Raw genomic sequence first — 27,062 nt, 5'->3', positions numbered from 1 at the left:
AGGAGGAGGATTGTGGGAAAGGAGGTAGAATAGTTCTCTCAGATCTCCAAAGACTGTATTAAAATATATTTTAAGTTGTTGGCGAATCCCTGATGCCGGTGAACAAGTGAAATTAAAAGCTAGTTTTAAATGGATTATACATTTGCTGTGAGGCTGATTATATTCCGAATGCGTCTCTAAGGAGAAATTAGAGAAGGAGCCCAAGATGCAGAAAACTTTCCCTCGGACTTCTTTCCTACTAGGCCTGCGTTGTGTTTATAGACTCTGAACAAGAGGGTAGGTTAGGTTGTGAACAATTAGAGAATGCTTTTGGGTTTTGATACATGGTTTATGTTTGGGGCAAAAGTTTGTTTCTTTTCATGGAAAACTGCATTTCAGTCGATCTGTCAGTTCTTGTCTATGGGCTACTGTGGTTTTACACTTGCTGAATCTGCTTTCAAATAGCATCTATTTTTGAAAAAAGGATGTCCTTCCTAGGGTAGAAGGAACAGCTTATTGTTCCAAAAAATGCTGCTTCCTGGTTAGAGCAATATCATCCTGTTTGTATTCAAGACTAGAAAAATTTTGGGGAAAAAATAGCTTACATGTTTTAAGGGTCCTTTAAAATAGTAATAGTCACGTGGATTTTATTGGTCTCAGGAGGTGCAGTTGGGGAGTTCTCAGTTTGCATATTGTGGTTTGCTTACAGAAATGTCACTTGGAATACTTTCGGTGATTTAATGCTCCAGCATTTGTTTTTCTGTAGTCGAGTTTGTTGAAACATAACTTCATTCTGTGAATGTCTGTTTGCATAGAGAAAGAAATGTATAATCCAAGAATATAATTCCCTGAAGGCCATACATTTCCTTGTTGATCTTAGGAGAAAGCCCTTACTCTGTGATGCAGCAAGCACGTCTGGTTTTCACTGACGTTGCAGATTTCAGGTTGAGCTAATCTTCCTCAGCACCTCGCCCTTTTGTGTTTTTGTTTCTTTGCTGGCTAAAGGCAATCCCATGCCAATTCATAGATTATTTTAGTAAAGGCCAACTATTAAAGGGGAAATGAGGGTTAAAATTTACAGGTGAAACGTGAAGGCAGAGCCCTTAGGGGTGACCTCTAGGGGCAAGGAAGGGGTGGAGGTAGATTCTGGGCAGAGCTGGGTTGCTTCACTTGGCCTCTCATGACCCTCCATATCTTTTTCCCCTACTTTGCTGATATTTTTAATTTCTCTTGGTTGTGCTGCCTGAAATCTCGTACCATTTACAGATTTGTTTGGACTATGAAGTTGCAATTGGAGGCAGACAGTTCCTCACAGAAGATTCAAGCGCCCCCACCAATCACTCCCATTGCATTTGTGTTCAGATTTAATTTTAATTTTAGGCCTTTAATTTTTAGACCAGAGTATTGATGCTTCAGAATGGGGTTTGGGGTAATGTGAGATCATTGGACACCTGGAGAGATGGTAGAAAAAACTGCCTGGGAAGATTCAGAAGGCCATATTTGCCTATTTCAAAATATTGCTCAGTCCATTTTGCTCCTAGGAGAAAATAAGAGAGCTTGTCTTTGTTTTTATCTTTCAGTGTTATTTACCTTACTTGCAATCCCTGATCATCGGTAAGCCTAATGTTTGGCTGCTGGACCCTGTATTGAAGAAAAATTTAGCCATAGTCCTTCCTTCCATTTGTATTTCTTTTGTTCATCTCTAGTCAGTGTTTCATTCCTCAGAGTCCAAGAGCAGAGTATTCCTGATGCCTTTTCCAAATCTTTTCTGCTTTTCCTACCTACCCAAATCTGTGATGGTTGTGTCCATATTGCACAGTGAAACATCACATTGACTTGATTGTTGCCTGCCGTCTAGACAGCATTTCTTACCATTCCTCCTGTTAGTTACAATGAAGAGATCTCAAGTTTAGATAGAATGTATCTGTAAAGTCCTCTAATTCAAGCTAGATAATACTGCCTTCCATTTAACAGCTTCATGTATAATAGTGATGTCTGCTCCTTGAGTTTATCAGCTCCGTGTGGCATAAACCATTTAAAACAAGTTTCTTTTGAGATGGTTTATTTTAAGAATAATAGAAGAAACTCTGGACATAATCGTTGTATTCATTTCAAGAATTGAATTCAATTCAAGAAGTTTATAGGCTCGTTACATATCTGAAATCCTCACATGAAACAGTTGCTTGGATTCCCTGATTGTGTATTGCTTGAGTGACACGTTTCAACTTACTCCCCAGAAAGCATCATGATTATGTGAGCTGCAAATGTTTTATTTATGCAGTGACATACATACAGAAAGAGAAATACTTTTTTATTTGGTCATGAGGTGGTGATATATAATGCAGTCCTTTTCTTCACACTCAGAGTTTTCTATTCAGGCTAAGTAACAACTTTCTGATACATTTACTTATGTCAGTGACTTATAGGTGAGCATATACATCACCGTTCTCTACAATTTTATTAACTAATAAGCAATCTTATTTCATTTGCAGGTTATAATTATACACATTGCCTTAAATAATGTGGTAGTTATTGTTCTTAAATATATTTTGTATAGTCATAGAGGTTATACATTCATACTCAAAAGTTGTTGCATTACTGACACATGTAATGGGTGTGACATAACTTACTCAGGAATGTGACCCCTGCACAACTATGAAACTACAATGTTGAAAAGCAACAGATTAATAAAGTGCCCTTTCATTAAGGGATATGTTCTTCTACTTTGATTTTGCTTGGTTTGAAGAAGAGACTCAGTTATTCAAGACCTATTATCTTTTAAGGCTTAAGGCTGTTTTTCCCCTCCATTCTATTTCTAAGCTTCCAAATTCTTGCTTCTATCATGTTTCTTCTAGACTTCTTCCTTCTCCAGCTTAAAAAAAAAAAAAAGTATTTCTTTCTGCTGCTTTCCCAATATACTTTTTTTTTGTCATTGTAAATTTATTTGCTTGATGATTGTTAAATGAATGTGAATAGTCTTGTCTGTTTGCTTTTTAGACAAGAGTGTTTTATGGCTTGGACAGGTCCTAACCCAAGGTTGATAGGTACTTCAGTGAAAAATATGTAAGACTTTACTATTAGATTCAGAATATAAGGTCTTTGGAAATGGGGAGGGGGCAGGGGGAGTCTTTCTGTACTATTCAATGACTGCAAGTAGCACATATATTTATAATATCTAAAATAGAATGAACTTTTTAGGATTGCTCAGAAAGACCTTTTACTATAGATATTAAAGAAACTCATCAGGGCATTTTTTATTGATTTTTCCCTATATGCAAATAGAATATTATGATTGGAGCCTGATTGCATCTGAAGAAGGAATTTATTAGCTTTAGGAATGCAAACTTTGGGATGTGAGGGTGATCTGGCTTCGACATCTGTCACCCCATTGATCGCCAGGCTTGATTCCACTGGTCTGGCAGCCTAGGCGGGTGTCCCCTTCCTCCCTCACCGCTCCAAGTGCATCCCTCCTGAAGCTGCGTGCTCTGGAAGAGGACGACCTTCCCCCGATAGAGGAGGAGCGATAGAGGAGGAGCGTTCTTTCGTCAAGGGTATACGAGTAGCTGCGCTCCCCTGCTAGAACCTCCAAACAAGCTCTCAAGGAATGCAAACTTTGTTAACTAGATGATGTGACAGTTTAAATGGTGACAATTTAAAGTTATCAGTAAGATTATTTCTCCCCTTCCCCCGCCCTCCCCCCCCCCCCCCCCATATCACAGTATTGTTTTAAGGATTACAATAAGATATTTTAGGCCGAAAACTTCCTTAGTATCTTCTTCAAGTTTCTGAGTTTCTTCTCTAGTTGTTATCACTGTCCCTTATCTGTGCTTTTAATATATGAAATTTAACTGCACATATAGTTTGAATTGTTCTGAAAGGTATTCCTAAGGCTACAGAAATTTTTTCTTAATTAAAAGAGAGGATTGAATCAAACCAAAGTAGCACAAGACTTGAATACTGAAAAGTAAAAAACATTGTGGAAAGAAATTAAGGAAGACCTACCTATATGGCGAAACATCCCTGTCATGGATTGGGGAACTCAATACTGTTAAGGTGGCAGTACTACCTCAACTGACCTACAGACTCGACACAATCCTTCTTACAATTTCAGCAGATTAAAAAAAAAAGGTTTTTTTTTTTGTGGATTGACAAATGATTCTAAAATTCATATGGAAATGCAAGACACCCAAACAAGGCCAAACAATCTTGAAAAAAGGAGAAAAAGGTTGGAACCCTGATAATTTCTGATTTTAAAAGTTGCTACAAAACTTACTACAGAGCTACATAAACAAGACAGTGTGGTTCTGGCATAAAGATAGACATATGGACCGATGGAATAAAACTGAGAGTCCACAAGCACTTGTATTTGTGGTCAATTCATCTTTAACAAAGGTACTAATACAATTTGATGGGGGAGCGAATAGTCTTTTCCACACAGGGTAGTGGGACAGATGGATATCCACATGCCAAAGAACAAAGTTGGATACTTAACTCAAATGCAAAAAATAACTCAGAAATGAATCGTGGATGTAAGAACTCTTAGAAGAAAATGTATTAGTAAGTCTTTGTGACCTTGGATTAAGTAATGGTTTCTTACATGGAACTCTTTTTCAAAAAAGTTTTTAATGTTTATTTTTGGGAGAGAGAGAGAGATGGAGCATGAGCAGGGGAGGGGCAGAGAGAGAGAGAGAGAGAGAGAGAGAGAGAGAGAGTGAGTGAGTCACAGGACCTGAAGCAGGCTCCAGGCTCTGAGCTGTCAGCACAGAACCTGACACGGGGCTCGAACTCATGAGCTGTGGGAGCGTGACCTGAGCTGAAGTGGGACGCTAACTGACTGAGCCACCCAGGTGCCCTATTACATATGACTCTAAAAGCATACGCAACAAAAGAAAAAATAGATAAATTGGACTTCATTAAAATTAATTAACTTTGTGCTTCTAAAGGCACCATCTAGGGGCACCTGGGTGGCTCAGTTAGTTAAGCGTCTGACTCTTGGTTTCAGCTCTGGTTTGTGGGTTTGAGCCCCATGCTGACAGCGCAGAGCCTGCGTGGGATCCTCTCTCTCTGTTCCTCCCCTGCTCATATACTGTGCACTCCTTCTCTCTCTCTCTCTCTTTCTTTCTTTCTTTCTCTCTCTCTCTCTCTCTCTCTCTCTCTCTCTCTCTCTCTCTCTCTGTCTCTCTCTGTCTCTCTCTCTCTCTCAAAATAAATAAAGATAAAAGCACCATCTAAGAAAATGAAAAAATACAAAGCCTGTAGAATGGGAGAAAATATTTGCAAATTATATCTGTGATAAAGGCCTTCTATCTAGGATACAAAGAATTCTTAAAATTCAATAATAAAAAGACAACCCAACTAAAAATTGAACAGAGAAATTGAATATTTATCCAAATAAGTTATATAAATGAGCAAAAAACACGTGAAAAATGCTCAGCATCCTTAGTCATTAGGGAAATGCAAATCAACACCACAATTAGATAACACTCCAAATAGGAGGGCTAAAGTTAAAAAGACACACAATAACAAGTGTTGACAATGATGTATGTGGAGAAATTGGAGCCCTTATACATTGCTGATGGAATTATAAATGATGCAGCCATTTAAGAAAAACAATTTGACACTTTCTTACAAAGCTAAACTTAGAGTTACTATATGAGCCAACGGTTCCACTCGTAAGCGTATGTATACCCATGAGAACTGAAAACAGGTGTTTAAACAAAAACTTACACATGAAAGCTCATAACAGCATTGTTAATTGCATCCATGAAGCAGAAAAAATCCAAATACTCACCAACTGATGAATGGATAAATAATACGGTACATCTCCACAATGGAATATTATTTGGCAATACAAAGGAGAGCAGTGATACATGTTTACAACATAAGTGAACCTTGTAAATACTGTGCTAAGTGAAAGAAGCCAGACACAATCTAACATTCCATTGTTAGATTCTATTTATGTGAAATGTTCATAATAGTCAAATCCATAGAAACAAAGTAGATTAGTGGTTGTCAGGAGTTGGGGTAGGGGAAATGGTGAATGACTGTTCATGGGTATAGAGTTGCTTTTGGGGGGTGTTGAAGTGTTCTGAAATTAGTGATGATGATTATACACAAACCACCAAATTACTCGCTTTAAAATGATGCATTTTGAGGGTCACCTGGCTGGCTTACCTGGAAGAGCATGTGACTCTTGATCTCGGGGTTTTGAGTTTGAGACCCACATTGGGTGTAGAGGTTACTTAAATAAAACTTTAAAAAATGCCAAATTTTGAGTTTTAGTTTGCCCAGCTGCCCTGTCAGAGGAGGGCAGCAGACCCCCACTCCCTGCCCACCAACCCTGCTCTCTTGGGTTCTGAACCTGCCCACCCATAGCCACTTCCTGTCACTCCTTCCCTCTGGAGTGAGGAGGGGACAGTGGGTATGAGCCCAGAGGGCAGGGGAGGATCGTACACATGGCCTCCGCTGCGTTGTGTGCAGTGACCCAGCACAGCTGTTGCCTCCTGGGGAGGAAAAAAAAAGTATGTGAATTCTATCTCAATAGAGCTCTTATTTTAAGACAAAAAAGGATAATTTTATAAGTTTCTTAAAATACTTTTGTTTTAGATTTTAAATAAGAGAGGAATGAATACCTCTTCATACCCTTTATATCACAAACTGTGTGATCCTAGATGTTATAGATATTAGAGTCTTGAAATACTAATAACTTGCTACCTTATCATCCAAATGAATATAAATGGGATTTTTAATTTACCTGTTCTGAACTTTCATGAATAACTTTGAATCTTTTTCCTAAGTATTATAGTATGATTGAGAAAAATAAGACATCTCTCTCCTTTTTAAAGAAAATATTTAAACTTAAATATAACTATATATAAAAGAAATGTCATTGTGATAAGAATTGAAAATAAATTGAATTCATGCTCACTTAAACATTTTTTTAATGTTTATTTTTGCGAGAGAGAGAGACAGACAGACAGAGGGAGAACAGGGGAGGGGCAGAGAGAGAGGGAGGCACAAAATCTGACCCAGTTTCCAGGCTGTGAGCTCTCAGCACAGAGCCCAACATGGGGCTCAAACTCATAAACTATGAGATCATGACCTGAGCCAAAGTCAGGTGCTTACCTGATTGAGCACCCAGGCACCCCAAATTTATGCTCATTTTAAAGTGTAGTCGTGAAATAACATGCATTGGTTTTTGTATTGACTAAGAATGATTAATCACAATATTCGTAAATATCTGTGCTTTAAAATTAAGACTATTTATTTGATATTTTGATGTAAAAGGCAGAAAATAAATGATGAAGGATAATTTTTGGGAATTTGTTTTCATAAGTTTAAGCCAATTTATTTTATATTTTAATACCCTTGTATATATCCCAAAGGTGGTTGATGAATGGATGACATTTGTGTGATTCAGCTTTTCTCTTGATAATATTATTTTTAATGTCTAAGAAAACTTGTATTAAAAAAAAAGTTCTTTTTAACTTGGACTGTAAATATAGTGATTTAATTTAGAAGCCTCTTTTTCCTGACAAGTTTAATAATTTCTGTCCTTCTTTTCATACAGGATCTGGAAATAGTATATTCCTATTTACATGGTATGGAAGCCTTATCAAACTTGAGAGAACACCAACTTAGGTAAGTCATTTTACAATTACTCATACTGGGATATGGGAATTTTAAATGATCATTTATTATGGTTAGGAAGCAGGATTAAAGGTAACTTATGAGGGACACCTGGGTGGCTCAGTTGGTTAAACATCTGGCTTCATCTCAGATCATGATCTTGCAGTTGACAAGTTTGAGCCCCGCATCGGGCTCCGCGCTGACAGCTCAGAACCTGGAGCCTGCTTTGGATTCTGTGTCTCCCTCTCTCTCTGACCCTCCCCTGCTCATGCTCTCTCTCTGTCTCAAAAATAAATATAAACATTAAAAAAATTTTTTTTTAGAAAAAGATAACTTAAGAAAACTCTGCTTGATCTAACATTTATACTTGGCCTTATAAGTTTATATCCACATAATAATTTTCTTTCATTTCCACCATAGTGATATCCTTTCTTCCTCTGTATCCCACTCCCTGCTCCTCTTATCCAAAGGAATAAACCCCACTTGGTGAATCCCCCAAAAGGAATGTTATTTGCTGTCCTGGCAAATGATCTTGTTAGCGTTCAGGTACATAAGAAACCAGAATTTTTTTAACCATTCACAGAATGATTAGGTTTGTTATGTTATTATTATGTTTAGGTCTTTGTATGTAATATATTTATTGCATTAAGTTGACTGCCCTTTTTTGGAGACACATAAACATTTTATTGGTACTATTGTGCAGTGCTACAGTAACCTCATTTATGGTTACCTGGGCTATATTAAAAGATCAAAAACATATAATCCAGTGATTTTACCTCAACTGGAACAGAAAATCAAGGACCTTGGGAAGCTGGATTGTACATAAACACTGGCTAGGACATGTGAAAAGGTTTTGTTTGCTCCAACTATAGCTGGTTTTGGTACCAGCAGTTTTTAGTTATTAAGGGGATATTTCTATGTATTTTCCTCTTACTGTTTAAACACTAATTAATTTGCAAGCATGTCAATTTCATATTTAGTTGTTAATTGAAAAAAGTGTCAAGAGGATTGAATACTTCTAAAATTTAATTTTTAATGAAAATCATTTAAATTAAAGTAGATTGCAGGTTGTGTTTAAAAATTCAAGTTTTATTGGAAAGGGCAAAACCATTGGGAATTTAGAAGATGGCTCAAATTAGAGCAAGAATAATTTCTAAAGTGTCTAACTTTCATTTTGTGTTTTTTTGATGACAACTATCCTAAGAAAAAGTCATAGTGCTATTTAATTAAATGCAATTAATAAGCAAATATGAGTGGCACATTCCCATGTGTACACACATGGATAATATTTACACATATTGATTATATGTCTATAGTATGTGGTCATAAATTATGTAGGTAACAGGAACTCTGTGTAATAGAATAAGGAAAATTTTAATACTTCTTATGGAAATTTTCAAAATTAGAAAAGTAAATAGTACATTGAAGTCCCATAAACCCAACACCCAGCTTTAGAACTATCAATTTTCCACTGTTTCAAAGGAAAATTTTGGTTAGAAAGAACTGATTAGTTCAGTGGTATAATTTAGCCTTATTGGCACCTTAGAAGGTCTGTTTTGGAGACTGTACAGTTTTGTTTGTTGGCACGAACTTACAGGGAAGGAACTTTAAGATGTTTGTCTTAGTCTGCTTATGTTGAAAAGCCATTTGTTTCTGATATTTATGGGAAACATCAACTGAATTTAACTTAAGTCCTTTTTTAGAACAAGATCAGGATACCAGCATGGTTAATAACAACAACAAAAAAAGAGGTACAGATAAACCCACTGACTTAGATAAACTGTTTTATAATAGCTACCATTTCTAGGAAAAATAGATCTTATTTAGATATTTTAATTTCTTTGAATTTTATAAATAAAAGTTTTATTCCTGGGATTAACAGAGAACAGTTAAGACTTCCACATAATACAGAGTTGTCCAATTTTAGGAAGAAAAACAGCTCTTCGTCAAGATTTTGAAAGTTTGTATATTCAGTATTGGCTAATAGAACATTAGTCTTCTATGAGGGATGGGAGGGGCTCTCATTTATCTGAAAGCTTCAGCTTTATGCATTTTGTGGCCTATCCGTTTGTAGGCAATAAAGTGATTCTGAGGGTTAATTGGCATGCAGTTAATTGTGTTGCTGTAAGATCATGTATTCTATGCAATGTGCAGGTTTTCAAATCTTAAGAACTATATATTTTTTCAATACAATTTTATTTTTCTAATGTTTACTCCCTTAATCCACATGGGTTAGAAGCAGTATATTTGCCAAAGGGGCAGAGGATGCTATAGTTAGGGGTGGAGGCCAAAAATCTGAAAAAGCAGAATAATTATCTGGGCCTATTCAGTGTTAGAAATAAGAGTCTGCTAAAATAAACAAACAAACAAATAAATTCACATTCTTTAGCATTGTGGATAAGGGTAATTATTGTTATCTAAGCAGTGTTACTTATTTTTAAATGATTATTTTGAGAGAGAGAGAGTGCACACGCATGAGTAGGGGAAGGGCAGAGAGAGAGAATCACAAGCAGGTTCCATGCTGTCAGCATGTGGGGTTCTGTCCCAAGAACCATGAGATCATGACCTGAGCCCAATCAAGAGTTGATGCTTAGCCGACTGAGCCACCCAGGCACCCCAAATAAACAGTTTTAGATCATTAAGAAACAACTAAATTATGCTTACTGTATTCTTGAGGAATTCAGGGAATATCAGTGTGCTTTTTATAAAACATTCTCCAGCAATGTTTAAAGACAAAACCATTTTTTTGTACTTTTTTTCATTTATTTACAACATTGTCTTATAGAAGATTGTATCATGGTTTTCTGAGAGCACTGGTTAAATTTATATATTCAGTCAACAATTATTGATTGTGTGCCTGCTATGTGCTGGACTTTGATGTAAGCCATGGAGATATAGCATTGATACTCTTGCCATCATGGAGCTTATATTCCTGGTTGGGCAGACAAGATTTAGGTAAATGAATCAATGTTTTATTCAGGTGTTAGTGTGTTCAGCATGGCGTGTAGCTGTACCCCAGCAGACTCCAAACCAAGTGTGGGTGATAGTCTGGTGAGGCTGAAGAAAAGACCCAGAGATATTGATGGAGACATAAGTTTATTGAGGGAACTTATATAGAGGGAATCAGGAATGGCAGACTGGACAAAGCACCCGCTGCTGGGATCCACATGCAGCAAGGTTGTATAGTGTAGCAACTTATGCTAACAACTGTCTGTAGCCCTTCCCCTCCTTGCGTGGCCAGCATTCCGAGGAGCTCAAAGCCCTGCCATTCAGACACTCTTTGTTACAAAGGAGAGGCTTTTGGTTGGCCCCCTCTGGAGCCCCTGACCTTGAACTTTGAACAACACATTCTTCTACATATTCTGCTTGATAGCAATATAGAGGGAGGACTGGATCTTTGCATTCTCAAGATAGTGACTAACGGGCATTCAGGATGTGCTTGTACAAACAAATCTTCTAGCATGTACCATATACTCCACCCAGGCATACCCTGGATGGCCAATACGTTCTTTATACGCCCTTGTTTCTCAATGTCCCTGGGGCCACGTATGCCGAGGTGCATTGCAACCAAATCCCACAGCAACAGCGTAGGCCATAGCTTCCAAATAATAGGAAAACACAAATGGCTAAGCAACTATAGAAAACATTTTGCCGGGGGAAGCCTGTAGTCACCAACAGGGAGAGTTCACCATATACTCAATAGTTGGTCTTACTCTGTATGGCAGCTATGGTCTGGGCCCAGTTGGCAAATAGGTTCCCTATGCAGAATTTAAGGGTGAAAAGTCAAGCTGTTCAGTAGGCGCTGGAAGAGGCAAGTCATGATTGTCTAACAGAATGCGGGAGGTGGTGGTGTTCTTGGATCGCACTACCCCTGACTGGTTTGGCTCCAGGTTTATAGTACCCAGTCGTTGGCCACCCCTCTGTTACATGATGGGGCAAACCTGAAAAGGATAGTGGGGGTCTAACAGTGCTCTATAAGGTGGTTATGATAGTGTCCTTTCTTAATGAGAGGCTGGGGTTGTGTGCCTTCATTGTCTTTGGTGGAGTGGGGTGAAGAAATGGGGTGATGGTTAGGTCCTTTCCTATTCCTATTCCCCATTGGACCAAAAATCCAAACCACCGTGGACTTGTTTGCCATTTCCAGGGCCATTTAATTATATGTTCCCCTGTAGGTAGATCTTGTGGCAAGGACAATAAAAGGTTACCTCGTGTTCCAACCTACGGCAGAGAACATCTTTCCTGCCTGCTGTCTACTTGCATTCTAAGGGTGACATCAGGTCCTTGAGTGAGTACAGTACAGGCACTGGACCGATTGGAATGTACCTGTTCATTTAGTGTCCTACAGCTGTTGACAGGTGGCTTGTCCAGAGGGCCAGTGAATGGTTTCTTGTGGCAGTTGTTTTGACGGTCCACTCACACGTCCTGTCAGTCCAGCTGCAGTGGGATTGCATGGTAGATGCAAATGCCAACGGGCGTCTTGTGTGCTGGCCCACTCTTAACGCTTCATGTCCTGTAAAGTGGGAGCCTTGGTCGATGTTGATGTCAGTGAACACCCCGTAGGCAGCACACAACTGTTCTGGACCTAGGACTGTAGCTTTCTGGTTAGCACGCTTACTGGGGTGGGCTTGCAGGAGTCCTGAATAAGTGTCAGTATATATCAAAGAATAACAGCAGCCGTCAGGGAAGGGCAGGGGACCGATGCCATCTCTGACATCTCTGAAGAGGGTGCTGCCCCCTTGCTATCTGTCCAGTGTCTCTTGGCAAAGGTCATGGTCATTGCTGGACACAGGTTGAGCATTGTTAGTAGATGGTTACAACGTCTTTGTATGCCAAGGTTAGCTCCAGTTCTTAGCAATGGCCCACAAGGTCCGTTGTCCTAAATGTCTTTTCATGTAGCCAGGTGGTTACATCTTCAGTTGACATATCTTCAAGGAGGCAGATGTGGGTCAATTCATGAGCCTGTTGATTACCAGGTGGGATGTGTGTTGTGTGCACATCTACATGGTAAGCAGTGATGTTCATACCTCGTATGTGCTGGAGAATGTCCTTCCACATACCGTTGCCCCAGAGTGGGTGCCCTGCCACCACTCAGTCCTGTGCCTCCCATTGGAGAAGCCGCATAATCAGTTCTTTGTAGACTGTCCAGCTCTCTGTGCATATAACATGGGGTCAGGCTCAGGGAGCATCACCATTCAGGCTGCTCAAGGCTTGGCCCATTGACTTCTGTGTCAAGTTCTGGAGTCTATCCAGATATTTCCCGTTGAGAACTGGATGGCAGTGACCATCCAGGCACAGGTAGGCCCCTTGCTGCCATCAGTATACCAGGCGTGCTCAGGGATTGGTCTGTCTCCTTCCTGCACATAGGATGGCAGCTGTGATGGCTTTGCTGCCTCAGTTAATGGCTGCTTTTCAGAGGTGATATAAGTTATGGGGCTGAGAATGGAGTGCAGCTTCTCACTAAGGGGGCTATTTGTCAAGGTACTGCGTTGATGCAAGTAGGCATGGCATTCGGCCAGTGTGGGGCTGGGCACTGCCTGACTTGGGCTTTTGGAATGTATCCTTTAGCCATCCTGCTGTGGGATACTGAGTGTGAAGAGTTACTCGGATGCCTTTAGTTATGTCTTCTACTTGCTGTAAAGCCTGGTAATTAGCACACAGCTCTTGTTCTAAAACACCAAGTCACATCTTGACTCCTTTCCATAATTGTGATCAGAAACCTAGCAGTACTCATTTGTGACCTTGCTGTTGACACAAGCTCCATGCAAACTCTTCTGGCTAACTGGCTCCATCCAGTTCATATGGCTGTCCCTGTGTAAGAACACTTAAGGCTTGGATCTGTTTACTAGCCATCTAGGCTTGTTGAAATGCTTGCCTTGTCTTTGAGGACTAATCCCATTGGGCTCCTTTTTAAATCAGTCTATAAATGTGCAGGAGCAATTGAGCCAGGCAAAAGATAAACTGATGCCCATATTCTAAGAGACCTATGAAAGTTTGCAAATGCTTTGGGGTGATGGGGTGTGGGATGTGCCTGTATTTAATCAGTACCTGCTGCAGAAACAACTTTTGTCTTCTCTGACCAGGTAACACCAAAGTACTTACCAATAAGCCAGGGCCCTGTATTTTGTTTTTCTTGACTATTCATCCTTGACTTGTTAGGTGGGAAAGCAAGGCTGGTGTAGTGGTCTTCAAACTGTAAAAAGACTCAGACGTTAACATTATATCATTAATGTAATGAAACAAAGACTGCCTCTGGAATTGCCTGACAACTTAGGTCGCTGGCCACCATGCTGTGCCGGATCGAGGGGCTCTATCAATACCCCTGTGGTAGGGTGATGAATGCCTGTTGTTCTCCTTCCCAGATGAAAGAGAATTGTTCTTGGCTTTCTGGAACTCTGAGAATATTGAAAAAGGCATTAGCCAGGTCTAACACATCATGGTATGTACCCAGAACTTCCCCTTTTGGAGTCAACAAGAGACACGTTGGGCACAGTTGCATGAAGAGGGGGTACCACCTTGTTCTCTATGATCCACAGTCATTCTCTGTGTTCCATCTGGTTTCTTTACAGACAGATAAGACTTTTATGTTGACTGTGAGTTGGTCATGTAATGCCCACCTTAGCTAATTCCTTAATTGTGCCTGTGGTTTCTTCGTGGCCTCCTGGGAGGGAATATTGTTTAATTGCCATTACCCTCTGTGAGACAGGTAGTATTACAAGCATCCATTTTGCATCTCCTCTTGTTTGTTTGACCAATCACACCCTCAATTTGAATTCCCCTGCAGTAGTTTGTAATGTTAGTCCTGAGAGGACATCCATTCCTAGAATGTATTTGGGTATTGGGGCTGTATACACCGAATAGGGTTTTGGTGGGCGTTATCCTGTCTGCAGTTAGTACAACCTACTTCATTTGGACGACACCAGCCCTCTACCCATCGATGGCAGAGATGGGCCCTTGAAAGTGGTTGTTTCCATAAAGGAGAGTAAATTTGGCACCAGTATCAACCAGAGCTAAAACGGTCTGTTTGTTTCTTTTAGACCAATATATGGTGAGTTTTACCTGTGGCCTCTGGTCCCCGTACACCCTGATGGCAGCAGTCGAACCGCAATCCACGTCCTTTGCCTCTTTCCTAGTTCATAGAGAAGGGGCCTGCCATCCTCCCTCTGAGGGTGCCCTTGGCTGTATCTGCACCTCCTTTGCTGTTTAGGATTAAATTTCTGCCAGAGCCCGACACGGACTTCATTGAATTTGTCTGCTTTCTTAAAGGGGGTCCCCACTGCCCTGAGGTCTCACTACATCTGGCAACAGGTAACATGCATAGGCCCCTTCTTTGTTTCTTCTCCTGTGAGTCCTTTGCCTTCATTCCTGCCTTTCGGATACCTCTTTTCTGATCTTTTCTGTTTCCCCTTGACCTGTGGCAGCTTGCCCAACCCACGATACAGGCTGTCCCATGAGGGGTTCAAGATGGACACAAGTGCCCTCTACCAGTGACTGGGGGCAGACTGTAACACATATCTTTAATATCCATGGCAAACGGTTAATTATCAGGATCTCTGTGGTGTTCAGCATAGACAGCGTGTTTCATCCCCAGCTCTTGTAGGATATGCTGGAGCTCTTCCATATTTTGCCATTGTAAAGGGGAGGTCAGTACACAACCCCCCCCCCCCCCCCCCGCCTTGCTAGGCCAAGCTAATTTACAGCCCTGTACCACCGAGGAGAGTAAGAGGGTAACGTGACCTTTACTGATGGCGCTGGTGGGGATGCTGCTGTAAAACAAGGTGTGTGGTAATGAACACCGTCTTGGATGTTTCCGGCTGAAAGCAAACGGCCTTCAGTGCCCACGTCCCACGTACGGAGCAACGATGCCACCATGGGTTCCCTTCCTTCATATCTGAATTTATCCCCCAATTCTGCTACTTCAGTATCCGCCAGTGCTCATGCGCCGGCAGGTTCTGGGTTCCACACTCCATGGGCATGACTGCTCTGCTTTCATCTTGGTTGTTAATAATAGGCTGAGCCAAGAGAATGGGGATTTTTATGGGCTTGTTCTAATTCGTCTGTTCCTCAGTAGAACTCTAGTTGCGTCCTACAACTTGGGATCCCAGGCCGGCTAAGAGATAACTGCCGGACTCGTTTGCCGGGCAATTTACCACCCTTCAGTTGGGTGTGCCAACAGTTATTAATTTAACATCTTGTTCCCTCAAGCAGATTATCAAGGTCTCTGTGGTTTCATTTGTGTTAATCTAGCTTTCCTCTTTAAATGCAGTTTCTTCTGTTGTTGGCATAACTTTCTTCACGACAGCTACGTGGGCAGCCATTAGGAGGGGGTCACCCAACTGTGGCAGCAGCCACTTGACCATTCATCCTTTTCTTAGTCAAATTAATCTTGGTCAATATTTCCTCTGGACCCTTAGGTATTTTCAGGGGCATCCCTATACTCATGTGGTGGGCTTGTCCATCAAAGATAAGGCTATAGGGCCCCACGTAGGTGTGGATGGCCAACCTGGGTTTTCCCCTGCAAATTTCCCTATTCCCTTTTCCCACATCTTGGTACTCATGGGTTTTTTTTTTTCCTGGCTTCCTGGCTGGCTCACCAGTTGTGTGATCATACCCCAGCACACTCTAAGTCAGGGGTGGGTGATTGTTCTGTGAGGCAGAAGAAATGACCTAGAGATAGCCAGTGAGACATAGGTTTATTGGGGAAATATACGATAGGGAGTCCAGAAGTGACAGACTGGACACAAAGCATCTTGTTGCAGGGATATACATGCAGCAAGCTTTTATACTGTAGCAACTAGCCTAGCAACTATCTGTAGCCCTTCCCCTCCCTGCATGACCAGTGTTCCAAGGAACTCAAGGCCTGTCATCCAGACATTCTTTGTTACAAAGGAGATGTTCCTGGTCAGCCACTCCCTGAGACCCTGACCTTGAACCCTGAATAACATGTTCTTCTGCATATTCTGCTTGATGGGAACACAGAGGGAGGATGAGATTTCCACATTCACAAGATAGTGATTAACAGGGGCATTCAGAGTGTGCTTGTACAAACAAGTCTTCCATCACTTACCATACATATGGCAAGAATGGGTGCTGGGCTGCTTTGACTTTGTAGTCAAAGGAAGTAACATTTGAGTCGTTGCAGCTGTGCAGAAATCTCTGCAGTGTATTGATGCCCCAGATGCCTGGCCATGGGAACAGTCTTGGTGCATGAAGGCACCAAGGATAAGGAGTTTGGATTTCTTCCAAAGGTAGCAGAGATTAAGAACAGAGGTGTGAGATGATCTGAGTTAGAAAGATTTCTCTGGAAGCCATGTGGAGAATAGACAAGAGATGTGGAAAAGTAGAAGCAGAAATCTACATTTGTAGACTCGGTCAGTTTGAGAGGATATATTTTGGAAACAGATGCTGGCAGAAAGATGGGATATGAAGAAAAGGGAGGAGTCAAGGATAATGATTCCAAGGTTTTTGGCCTAAACAACTGGATACCGATGGTGGAAAGGCAAATTTTGGAGAAGACATTTAAGATCTCTTTGGACATTTTGAACATGAAATGGCAAGTACACAGCCAGTGGCTAGTTGAGTGGGCATTTAGATGAGTGGATATCATGGTGAGAGATTAGGTGTGGGGCATTGTTTTGGAAGTCATCAGTTTATAAATTAAATTTAAAATCACAGAACGTATGAAATTACACGGTGCAGAGAAGAAGAGAGCTGATAACACTCAAAAGTCAGGTACAGGAATGGAATGGGAGGAGAATCCAAAGCAGACAGAAAAAATGACCAAGAAGTTAAGAGGAAAATCAGGAGACCGAAGACAGGAAGCCTCTGAGAAGATGACAGTGTAAGGAAGAAAGGAGTCATCGAATGTTCCTGAGAAGTGGAATTAAGATAACACAGAGAATGCTAATAACTTTTAGAGCCTATGCATTTTCAGGGAGCAAATGGTGGAGGAGTGATAAGAAGGTGAGAAAATAGAGGTAGAATATATAGACAGTCTAAGTGGGGAATTTCTGTCATGGGTAAAGCAAAATGTGGATAATAGCTGGAGGGGAGGATATATGGTCAAGAGAGGTGTCCCCCTCCCCCACACAATAGGTGAAGCTGATGTGTTTATATTTATATATATAAATGTTTTTATGTTTATTTTTGAGAGAGAGAGAGACAGAGCATAAGTGGGGGACGAGCAGAGAGAAAGGGAGACACAGAATCTGAAGCAGGCTCCAGGCTCTGAGCTGTCAACACAGAGCGCGATGCGGGGCTCAAATCCATGAGCTGCAAGATCGTGACCAGAGCCAAAGTCAGATGCTTAACTGACTGAGCCACCCAGGCGCCACAGATGTGTTTATATATTAAAGGAAGTGGTTCAGGAGAGAGGTAGAAATGGATGGTGATGTTGGAGATGGAGGTAAGCCTGAAGGAATGCAGGGTCTACTGTAGGAGAAGGAAAGATCCAGGGAAGAGGTTGGGGCAAGGATTCTTTCGTTTTTTACAGGAAATAAGGCAGAGCTGTTATGTAATAGAAGACCAGGTATTTTTAGGCCTATCACTTGTGATTCTTATCCTTTCTTATGAAGAATTGGTGTGATTCAGTCTATTAAAAAAACCTATATATATTAATGATGTGTATTCAAGGTTTGATGTCTCCTGGAGTTAAGTGATACTCTGTTGGAATGTTTCAAGTAAGGGTTTGAGAGGACCTGTAAAGTTAAGGTGGTGGAGTAAGAAGAACAAGGAAAAGAATATCCAAGAGAGTTGTTTTCAAGTGAAAAATCAAGAGTATGTGGTGTTTATTGGATTTAGCAACAGGAAAGATGGCTGTAGGCTAATACCAGTGTTGCACAAACTGTGGACCACTAGCCCATTGACCAAAATGGAAGTGCTGTTGAACTAATCAGTTTTATGGCCAATTTTTTATTTGCTAGTTTCTTTGTAAGTAGGAATAGTCATTTTCTCTTTTGCATTTCTGTATTTTTTGGAAATTTTACTTGAGTTAATATAATAGGATGTTTCCTGAAGATGCTGTTCTTATGGTAATTTTGAATGTTTAAACATTTATTCATATTTTCCATAATTTCTTTAATTTTTTCCTTAAGAATGAATCAGCCAAAATAAATCTTAAAGTTAAAAAGCCTTCCGTTAGTCGTTAGTCATGAAAATACGGAGTTAATAAAAACCTACTTTTGTCTGAAATTACATGCTGTTAAGTAACATCAGCATGAATGACATTATCATTTTTTAAATTAAGAGGCTCTCCTTTCTGATTTTTAGGTTATTTCTCATTTTCTGCTTACTTCAGAGAACATTAATTTGTCCACATGTCATTTACAAAGTGTAAAACACGTACAGTTTTGTTCCCTATACAATAAACATGACAAAATTGACATATAACAAACTTTTTTCTAGCATCTCTTTACCAGATTTTATTTTATTTTGTTCACCTAGGTACCAAAAATATGTGTCTTGAGGCTAATAAATGATTGTGACAGTTCATATACAGTAATCTTAACTTTTTAGACTACATGTCTCTTTTATGTTTTTAAACTATTAGTATGTTTTTTCATGAGGTATGTCGAACTCATGTCTATTTTTTTTTTTTTTTTTACAGGTTAATGTGCGAAACTGTGAGATATGAAAGACACGAAGCGAATGAAGTTTTATACTAGTAGGTGTTTCCTTTCTCTTTGTATAGTGGATACTGCAGCAACTAAATAATTTCCTTAAAGTATCATAGAAGTATTAGTAACGGCTAAGTCATCGTTACCTTAATTTTGCATTAACTCATTTTTTTGTAGTTTAGAAACGTAAAACATTGCAACTACTACCTGTCATAAAGGAAAAGCTTACAGTCCTTTGCTAAGTTCACATCTATACCACATATATACCCACTTGTGTTTCAGAGATGTTATTTCATATTATGGAATATTTTGACATTTTTATCTTTATGAAATAAGAAACAGTATAGTATTTCAAACAGAACAAAATACATATTCCTACAACCACACCAAATGAGATGTAGCGATAGCATAAATGTCATATTTTAGTTTATAATTCTTTCAGAAATAGGAAAATAGCCTGCCCACATCCCTTTGGGCATAGTTTGTCCTAGAAATAATACTGATATTTCTTTCAAGATGTATAACATTACCTTGAAAAAATGACAATTTTTTTAAAGAATGTAACAAGCATATAGTAGATAAATATTATTGTATTAAGGATATATAAACTGGATTACTGGGCATATTATTTTATGTTTGCCATGACTCACTGTTGTTCTGTTGACTTTGTTTTTCAAAACACTTATTAAATACATAATTACTGCTTTCCATACGTATTGTAGGGAATATTTATTGAAATAAATAAAATCCAGCTTCTCCCCTTAAGGAGGGTAAAATTATAGTATTTTGAAGGGGGCAGAAATAGAATAAAAGGAAAACAACAACAACAAAAAGTAACCAACCAAAATAACTGAGAATACAGATAGGTACTGAGGGATGGAGAAGTACAGGGGAAGCCTTGAGGTAAACGGGGAGAGTCACAGAGATGTGGCCCTCTGAACTAGGTCTCAAAAGTGTATCTGGTGGTCTAGAGAGATTTTCCTGGCAGAAGGAGCAGCGTAAGTGTGGGGATACAGAGAGGGAAGGGGCCTGGTCTGATGTTTTGAATATTATGGCAAGTTTAGGGCAATTGACATGCGGTGTGCGTCAAGATGACAAATCAAGAGTCAGGCTGCAACCATGTTTGCCTGTGAATGTGTTGTTAAAAATACCGGTCGTGATTCTTTAGACCATTGGAAATGAGTTTTTCCTCCTCCTAAATCACATTGTGTGATGGAGATTTATAAATGCTCACAATATTGGAGACAGTAGTATGATGGACCCTATGTACGCATCATCCAACATTGTTACTGCTGGCCAGTTATGTTCCATCTCTTATTCCTGCTTCCACCTTCTACTGGATTATTTTAAGTAAATCCAGACATTTCAATTCATCCATATTTTTTAATTTTGTTATGTATCTTTATCTTTAAAATATAAAGACTTGGGGCGCCTGGGTGGCGCAGTCGGTTAAGCGTCCGACATCGGCCAGGTCAGATCTCGCGGTCCGTGAGTTTGAGCCCCGCGTCGGGCTCTGGGCTGATGGCTCGGAGCCTGGAGCCTGTTTCCAAGTCTGTGTCTCCCTCTCTCTCTGCCCCTCCCCGGTTCATGCTCTGTCTCTCTCTGTCCCAAAAATAAATAAAAAACGTTGAAAAAAAAAATTAAAAAAAAAAAATAAAATATAAAGACTTAAAAAAAAAATCTTAACCAACAATATTATCACCAAACCTTAAGAAATAGTTCTTTAATATCTTGAAAATATTCAAAGTCTCTTTGTCTCAAAAAATCTTTTTTTACAGTTTGTTTATTGGTTGATACTTTTCTTAAGTCTCTCTCTCTTTTTTAATGTTTTTATTTATTTTTGAGAGAGAGAGAGTGAGTGAGCGAGCGGGAGAGGGGCAGAGAGAGAGAGAGAGAGACACAGAATCCGAGGCAGGCTCCAGTCTCTGAGCTGTCAGCACAGAGTCCAACGTGGGGCTCGAACTCACGAACCACAAGATCATGCATGACCTGGCCTCAAGTCAGATGCTTAACCAACTGAGCCACCCAGGCACCCCACTCTGTAGTCTCTTTTAATCTGTAGCTAGGTTGCCAGTTTTTAAGCAGCAAAATGATGTGACCAAATGCCTCCCCATTCTTCCTCTCAAAGATGATACTTGAAAATACAAAGGTGGATTTGATTGAGTGGCTGGGCAGGGAGATTAGTGAGAAGACAGTTGAAGTAATATGAGGGGGTGATGCTTGAACTGAGGCCAACTGAAAGAATGGGGCAGTCAGAGATGGAGTTTAGAAAGAAGATGCAGGTGGAGCTGACCTAGGATGTAAAGTTAGAACTTCCGAAACTCTGACATCTAGGGGCTGTTTAACAGGCAATTGTAAATATCCAGTCTAGAGCTTAAAAGAATGTACATCAAATGTGGAAGAATAGTAACCAGGATATATTTGCTAATGAGAACACTTACCAAGAGGCAAAGCCCTTACCGTATTTCTTCTTGAAGAATTCAAGATATAAATATCTTAGAATATTTGTTTCTTTTAGGAGCAATTAGAAGCTGTCAGTGGAATGGGTGTACAGATATCAGGGTTGGAAACCTCTGATGAATAGTATTAACATTCATTGAAGAAGTTCTAGTGGCAGTAAGTGACAAACTTTCTATTAATTTGTCCTCCTTTAAAACATGGTTTTGGTAGTAATGATGATGAGGTAATAGCAAACATTTAAACAAGTACTTCCTGTGTCCCACATGCTCTAATAAATGCTTCATATGCATTATTATACTTATTCCTTATAGCTGACTTGTGGGGTAGCTGTTATCATCAACCTAGTTTTACACATGAAGGGATTGAGGCTTTCAGAGGCTAAGGAACTTGCTAAGATCTCATTGCTGAAAGTGTGATATGGATTTGAGCCTGGACATTGTGATTCTGCCATGTTAGCTGTTATGCTATGTTATGTTTCCTTATTATGTTTGTGTACTGCTAACTTTTTCCCGGCCTTTTTCATGCCATCATAAGAAATGGCACCATAAAACAAGGATATTTCTTGTGTGCAAGTTAGTACAAGCACATCATCTCTCCCTGCTGCTGGCTCCCCCAGGGGGGATGAAACCCACCTTCAGTTCTACCTACATTATTCTGAGTCCCTAATAATTCTTACATACAGTTCATTTAAACTGAAGTTTACAGTGTCTTTAAATATATCTGAGTTTTTTTTTTTTTAAGTCAGTTTAGACAGTAAATGTGAGCTATGCTTGCTGATAATGCAAAGCCATGTGTTAGATAATCCTAATTGATTGCATTAGGCTAGAGTTTGTATATAAAGTTGATTGTAGCAATTGCTTATTTTTGACTAGTTAGAATTAGGTGACAGTGTTAGTGAGCAGTGAAAGTCTGTAGATACTCAGGAGATCATGATTTTGTAAGACCAGAAATTCACAGAGACTTATTGTAGATCACTTAATCAGATTCCTAGTAATTGGCCAATCTTGTGATGAAGGGTAATTGCAGCATTTTCTTCTGTAACCCTTGAAGAGACATGTTCCTGCTCTTACCAATTTGTGTAAATGCAGCTTTGAAAATTAAAGAACACTTGTATTTGTGGTGTATATAAATCTGTGATAATTTAATAATACTGTCCCTCTTTTTGGGACCTGTTATTATTAACTCATGAGGGACATGACTTGTCTGTTCTTGGTCTCTCTTGGGCTTCAAGAATAGTCTAGTCAGACTATCAAAGACTTCTAGAGTATGGTTTTATGATCAAGAGATGAGTATTTTTTTTTTCCTTATTATGTTTGTGTACTGGTAACTTCTAAGTCTATGGCTTTAATGCGTTCACCAGGTAAATGGAATAGTCTTTTGATCCAACTCTGTACCTCATTTTTCTTATCTATGAAATGGAAACAATAATATTAGTACCTACCCTTTAGTGTTGGTGTTAGGATAATATCAGTACTATGTGTAAAATATGTAGAGCATTGCATACATAATAAGTGTATAAAAATGCTATCATTGTCATCAGTGTTTTGATAATTTACATTTTGGTCTCCCAATTTTTTAGCTGCTTTAAACTTTTGTTTGAAGGAATTATGGTAGTGATGTCTAACGCCCATGGTGTTCCTGTTTTAGCATAAACCAACAGGATGACAAAAATGCCACTTTAAGATGTATCAAGGTTAGGGGGAGATTTGTGGTTCTGATAAATTTGAATTTGTAAAAATTTAGAATTTGACCACTTAGAATTCAATATTGGTACTAGAAAGAGAGATAAAAGTAGTTGAACTTAGTACAGTGGATGAGACTATCAAGTAATTTCTGCCTTCCTTTCACATGTTACCTACTATGTGCTAGCTATTTTGCTTGCTTAGGAGTACCAAGTTGCACGATGTAAATTCCTAACCTGAGGAACTTTAGGGATATTTCTGCCTGAAGAATTTAAGAAATGAGATAAGCAATATGTCCTTTCAGCTTCAGTTTTTCTTTAGGGGCCAGCCATCCTCACGATTTCAGTTTAATTTATAGTTACATTTGAAGTGCTAAAAACCTTTGGATCAGAAACTCAACCATTATAGTTTTTTAGAAGTGGGCACGTGCACCCCCACACCCATGTGACAGATATGTGTAACGGTATTTCTGTGCTAACTTTCCACATATATATCTGTCTGAATGCTTTGGTTTCCAAAAGAGTTTGTGTAGCATTTTGTTAGGGGGTTTACCTTTCTTTATTGCAGGAGAGGAAATTGTTCCTCCATTGAAAACAAAACAAAACAAAAAGCTGCATTGAGGCTTATCCAGTCTTTTTAAAGCATTTTTTATTGAAATCTGTAAATGTGCAATTTAAAACTTCAAGCCTCAGCTGCAGCCCTCATTGCTTGTAGCAGCCTTTTTTCATTTATTGACTTGGTTTCCTGTTTTCACAGCAGCTATCCTGAATTGTCACTTCTCTGCAAGGCCGCCAGCCCACTGCTGTCCCCTTCGTGCCTTCCCACTCCTCCTCTAGAGACTTTGCTTCAGGCTTTACTTTCTGTTCTCAAATACCCCGTTTATGTGTGGCCACATGTGCCTCCTGACTCACCCATCCCTCCAGGGCTGCAGGGAGAGGTGTCTGGTTTCCTGAACAGTGTGGTTCTTCCTGTTCCCTCCTGTGCTTGCGGCCTCTCCTCCTGCCCCCTTTCCTGCAGACTCTAAGTGTGTCTTCCATCTTTAAGAAAGTTCTCCTTTGGAGGTGCCGGGGCGGGGTGGGTGGTGCTCAGTTGGTTAAGTATCCAACTCTTGATTTCAGCTCAGGTCACGATGCCATGGTCTGTGGGATTCAGCTCCGCATTGGACTCTGTGCTGACAGTGTAGAGCCTGCTTGGGATTCTCTCTTTCCCTCTCTTGCCCCCCCCCCCCCCATGCTCTCTCTCTTTCTCTCAAAATAAACATTAAAAAAAAAAACTGGTAAGCAAAAATACATTGTTTAAAAAAAAGTTCTCCTTTGACTCTTTGACCCATATCCAATTCTTGTACTGCTTTTTCCTTCCAGATGTGGCCAGGCTTTTATTTTATTATATTATTATTTTTATTTACCTTACTCATCTGCTACCTACGTTGCTTTAGCTCCTTAAAAAAGAAAAAAAGAAAGAAACAAAATACTTAAAATCGCCTTTCTTTCCCAGCAAGATATAATCATAATTTTTAAGTATCCTCCTTGTCCATGTGTCCCTAATTTCTCTTACTTGTATGTGTGTATGGAGAAAATTTTGAAACCTAAGATTTTCATTTACATGAAGAAATTATATTTTTAAAGAATTAGTCTTTGCATAGGACAGTAGAACAAGGATGTTTAGCCACCAAGCTTGGCATGTTATGAGGTATACATGTGCTGTAGGTAAATATGAAAATTCGAATACACCCTTGCACGTACACATCTACCCACGCGTAGATGCACTTGAGAAGATTGGTAATACTGTAAGGCTTCATAGCAATAATATTTTCATATTTACTATCGGTCTTTAAATTAAAATGTTTTATATTTGTGGTGAATGGAAGAGTAAATAAGAGCATTTTAGAAATTATTTAATTTGTAAAACTCTGTCAGGGCAGGCCCTGTGTGTGTGTTTCAGGTTTACATTTGCTATGCCTAGTACAGAAGTTTTCACTAGTCTGTTCGCTCTTATTTTTTGAATTCGTTTTAAAGGAAGATACTCCGTTTTCAAAGGAAGATGAGCCAATAAAGACCTTCATTGTGGTCTAATTTTGTAATAGAAGAGCTGACAGCACTAGGTGTTAGATTCTTTGTATCAATTTTTTTGCAAAACTACTTAGTGAATAAAACCCTCTGAACTCTCAAATTTAGCGATTTAAAGAAATACATAGTCAATAAATAAGGCTTAATTATTTCATATGCATTCTGTTAAGTACGAGTTAGTGGTAGTTTTCCAGAGTCATTTTTTTTTCAGATTTGGCTGCTCTTCTAAATTTGATAAATTGTTTCTTGAGCCCTTGAATATATCCCTCCACCCTCAGTATAGCTGAGTGACTGATTGATGTATTGTAATAAATATGTAATCTGCACTGACATTTTTTCTTTCAGTCAAAAAAAGAAGTGTTTTGAATAACTTAATGGCTCCCAAGACATCACTCCTTCATTTCATTTTTTAAATGAGTTTTATAAGTTTAAGAATGACTCCATTAATGAAGCTACAGAATTTTCAGCTTTACTAGTTCTTCAGTAGTTTTATGTTGTTCATTCTGCTGGTTAAGTGAAACATGATTTTTAGAAAATACAGGTCTACTATATTCCCAATATTTTCAAAATACTAATTTTCCCCCCAAATGAAGCTGAAATAGCCTTAGTATTTTCATCAGTTTTCAGAGTTCTTACTGATGATGCTTTCCTTTTTCATGGTTCCAAGCCCCTGTAATTGAGTTGCTAATGAATGGAGAATAAAGATTTTCTGAAGAACTTCATGTGAGAATGGTGCTTTTTTTCCCCTAGAGTTTTTATTTATAAAAGTGAAGTAATGTCCTTATAATTTAGAACTTTTAGGAAATAAAACAAAAAGTTCCCCTCTACTTTTTAAATGTGTTCTTTTCATAGGTATGGTAATTTATATATAATTAAATATTATTAAGTATATAATTTTATTATAAAATATTTCTTCTCTGTGGGTTAAAAATATAAATGCTAAAACCTTTAACTCTTGGTAGAGCTCTTTTTAAAATAGGTTTTATATTTTATGCCTGAGTAAAAATGGTGTGGGCTTACCTTTCTTTTGACCTGATGTTCTTAGGGTCACTTACAATGCTGTGTTGCCTTAATTAATCTTGTGAGTGTACTTTGTGCCATTGGCCATACAAAAATAAATAACACAAACAATACATATTTGGTCTTTGAACTTATAGCTAGCTTACCGCCCCATCAGAGGAGAAAAAATGAAAACAAAAACAAAACAAGTAATGATTAAACTTTTTGATAAACCCAGTAACAAAAGTGAGGTAATGCATTTGTGAAAAAGATTAAAATTATTGTGTATCAGAAAAGCCATCTGCATGTTGGAAGGCCGCCATTGTTAGAACTTCTTTTTTAAGCCATGGAACACTTTGTTCATAGGAAATCCTATTTAGCTCAATAGCAGTAGCTATTATGGTTAGAAGAAGGTTGAACAGTGTGTAGTCCCAAGGGGCTCACAAAGTGCATATTCAAAACCTCTGATGTGAGCGAACTGCTGGATCCTGTAAAAGGATAGAGGATAATTTGCTGTAAATAAGTAAAGTTATTTTCTTGTTGGTTTTTGGCACAATTGCATATTTGAGAGTCAAATCTGAGCCCATCAGAAGAGTATAATGAAAAGTATAGGTGAGCAGAAATAAGGACCTGCA

General features: G+C 39.1%; 1 protein-coding gene across 6 annotated transcripts in view; it reads left to right on the top strand.

Annotated features, from left to right (window-relative positions):
• RAPGEF2 (Rap guanine nucleotide exchange factor 2) overlaps window positions 1-27,062 on the top strand; it is a 247,027-nt gene that overhangs the window by 63,503 nt on the left and 156,462 nt on the right. For all 6 annotated transcript variants that reach the window (XM_030312818.1, XM_030312814.1, XM_030312815.1 and 3 more), the window contains exons 2-3: window positions 7,550-7,620; window positions 19,211-19,267. In XM_030312818.1, the coding sequence (XP_030168678.1) occupies window positions 7,550-7,620; window positions 19,211-19,267 (128 nt within the window). The remainder of the gene's footprint in view (window positions 1-7,549; window positions 7,621-19,210; window positions 19,268-27,062) is intronic.

The sequence above is a fragment of the Lynx canadensis genome, chromosome B1 (genome assembly GCF_007474595.2).
Source record: "Lynx canadensis isolate LIC74 chromosome B1, mLynCan4.pri.v2, whole genome shotgun sequence".
Taxonomy (NCBI): Eukaryota; Metazoa; Chordata; class Mammalia; order Carnivora; family Felidae; genus Lynx; species Lynx canadensis.
The sequence above is the reverse complement of the archived record's forward strand: the minus strand, read 5'-3'. Positions and strand labels throughout refer to the sequence as shown.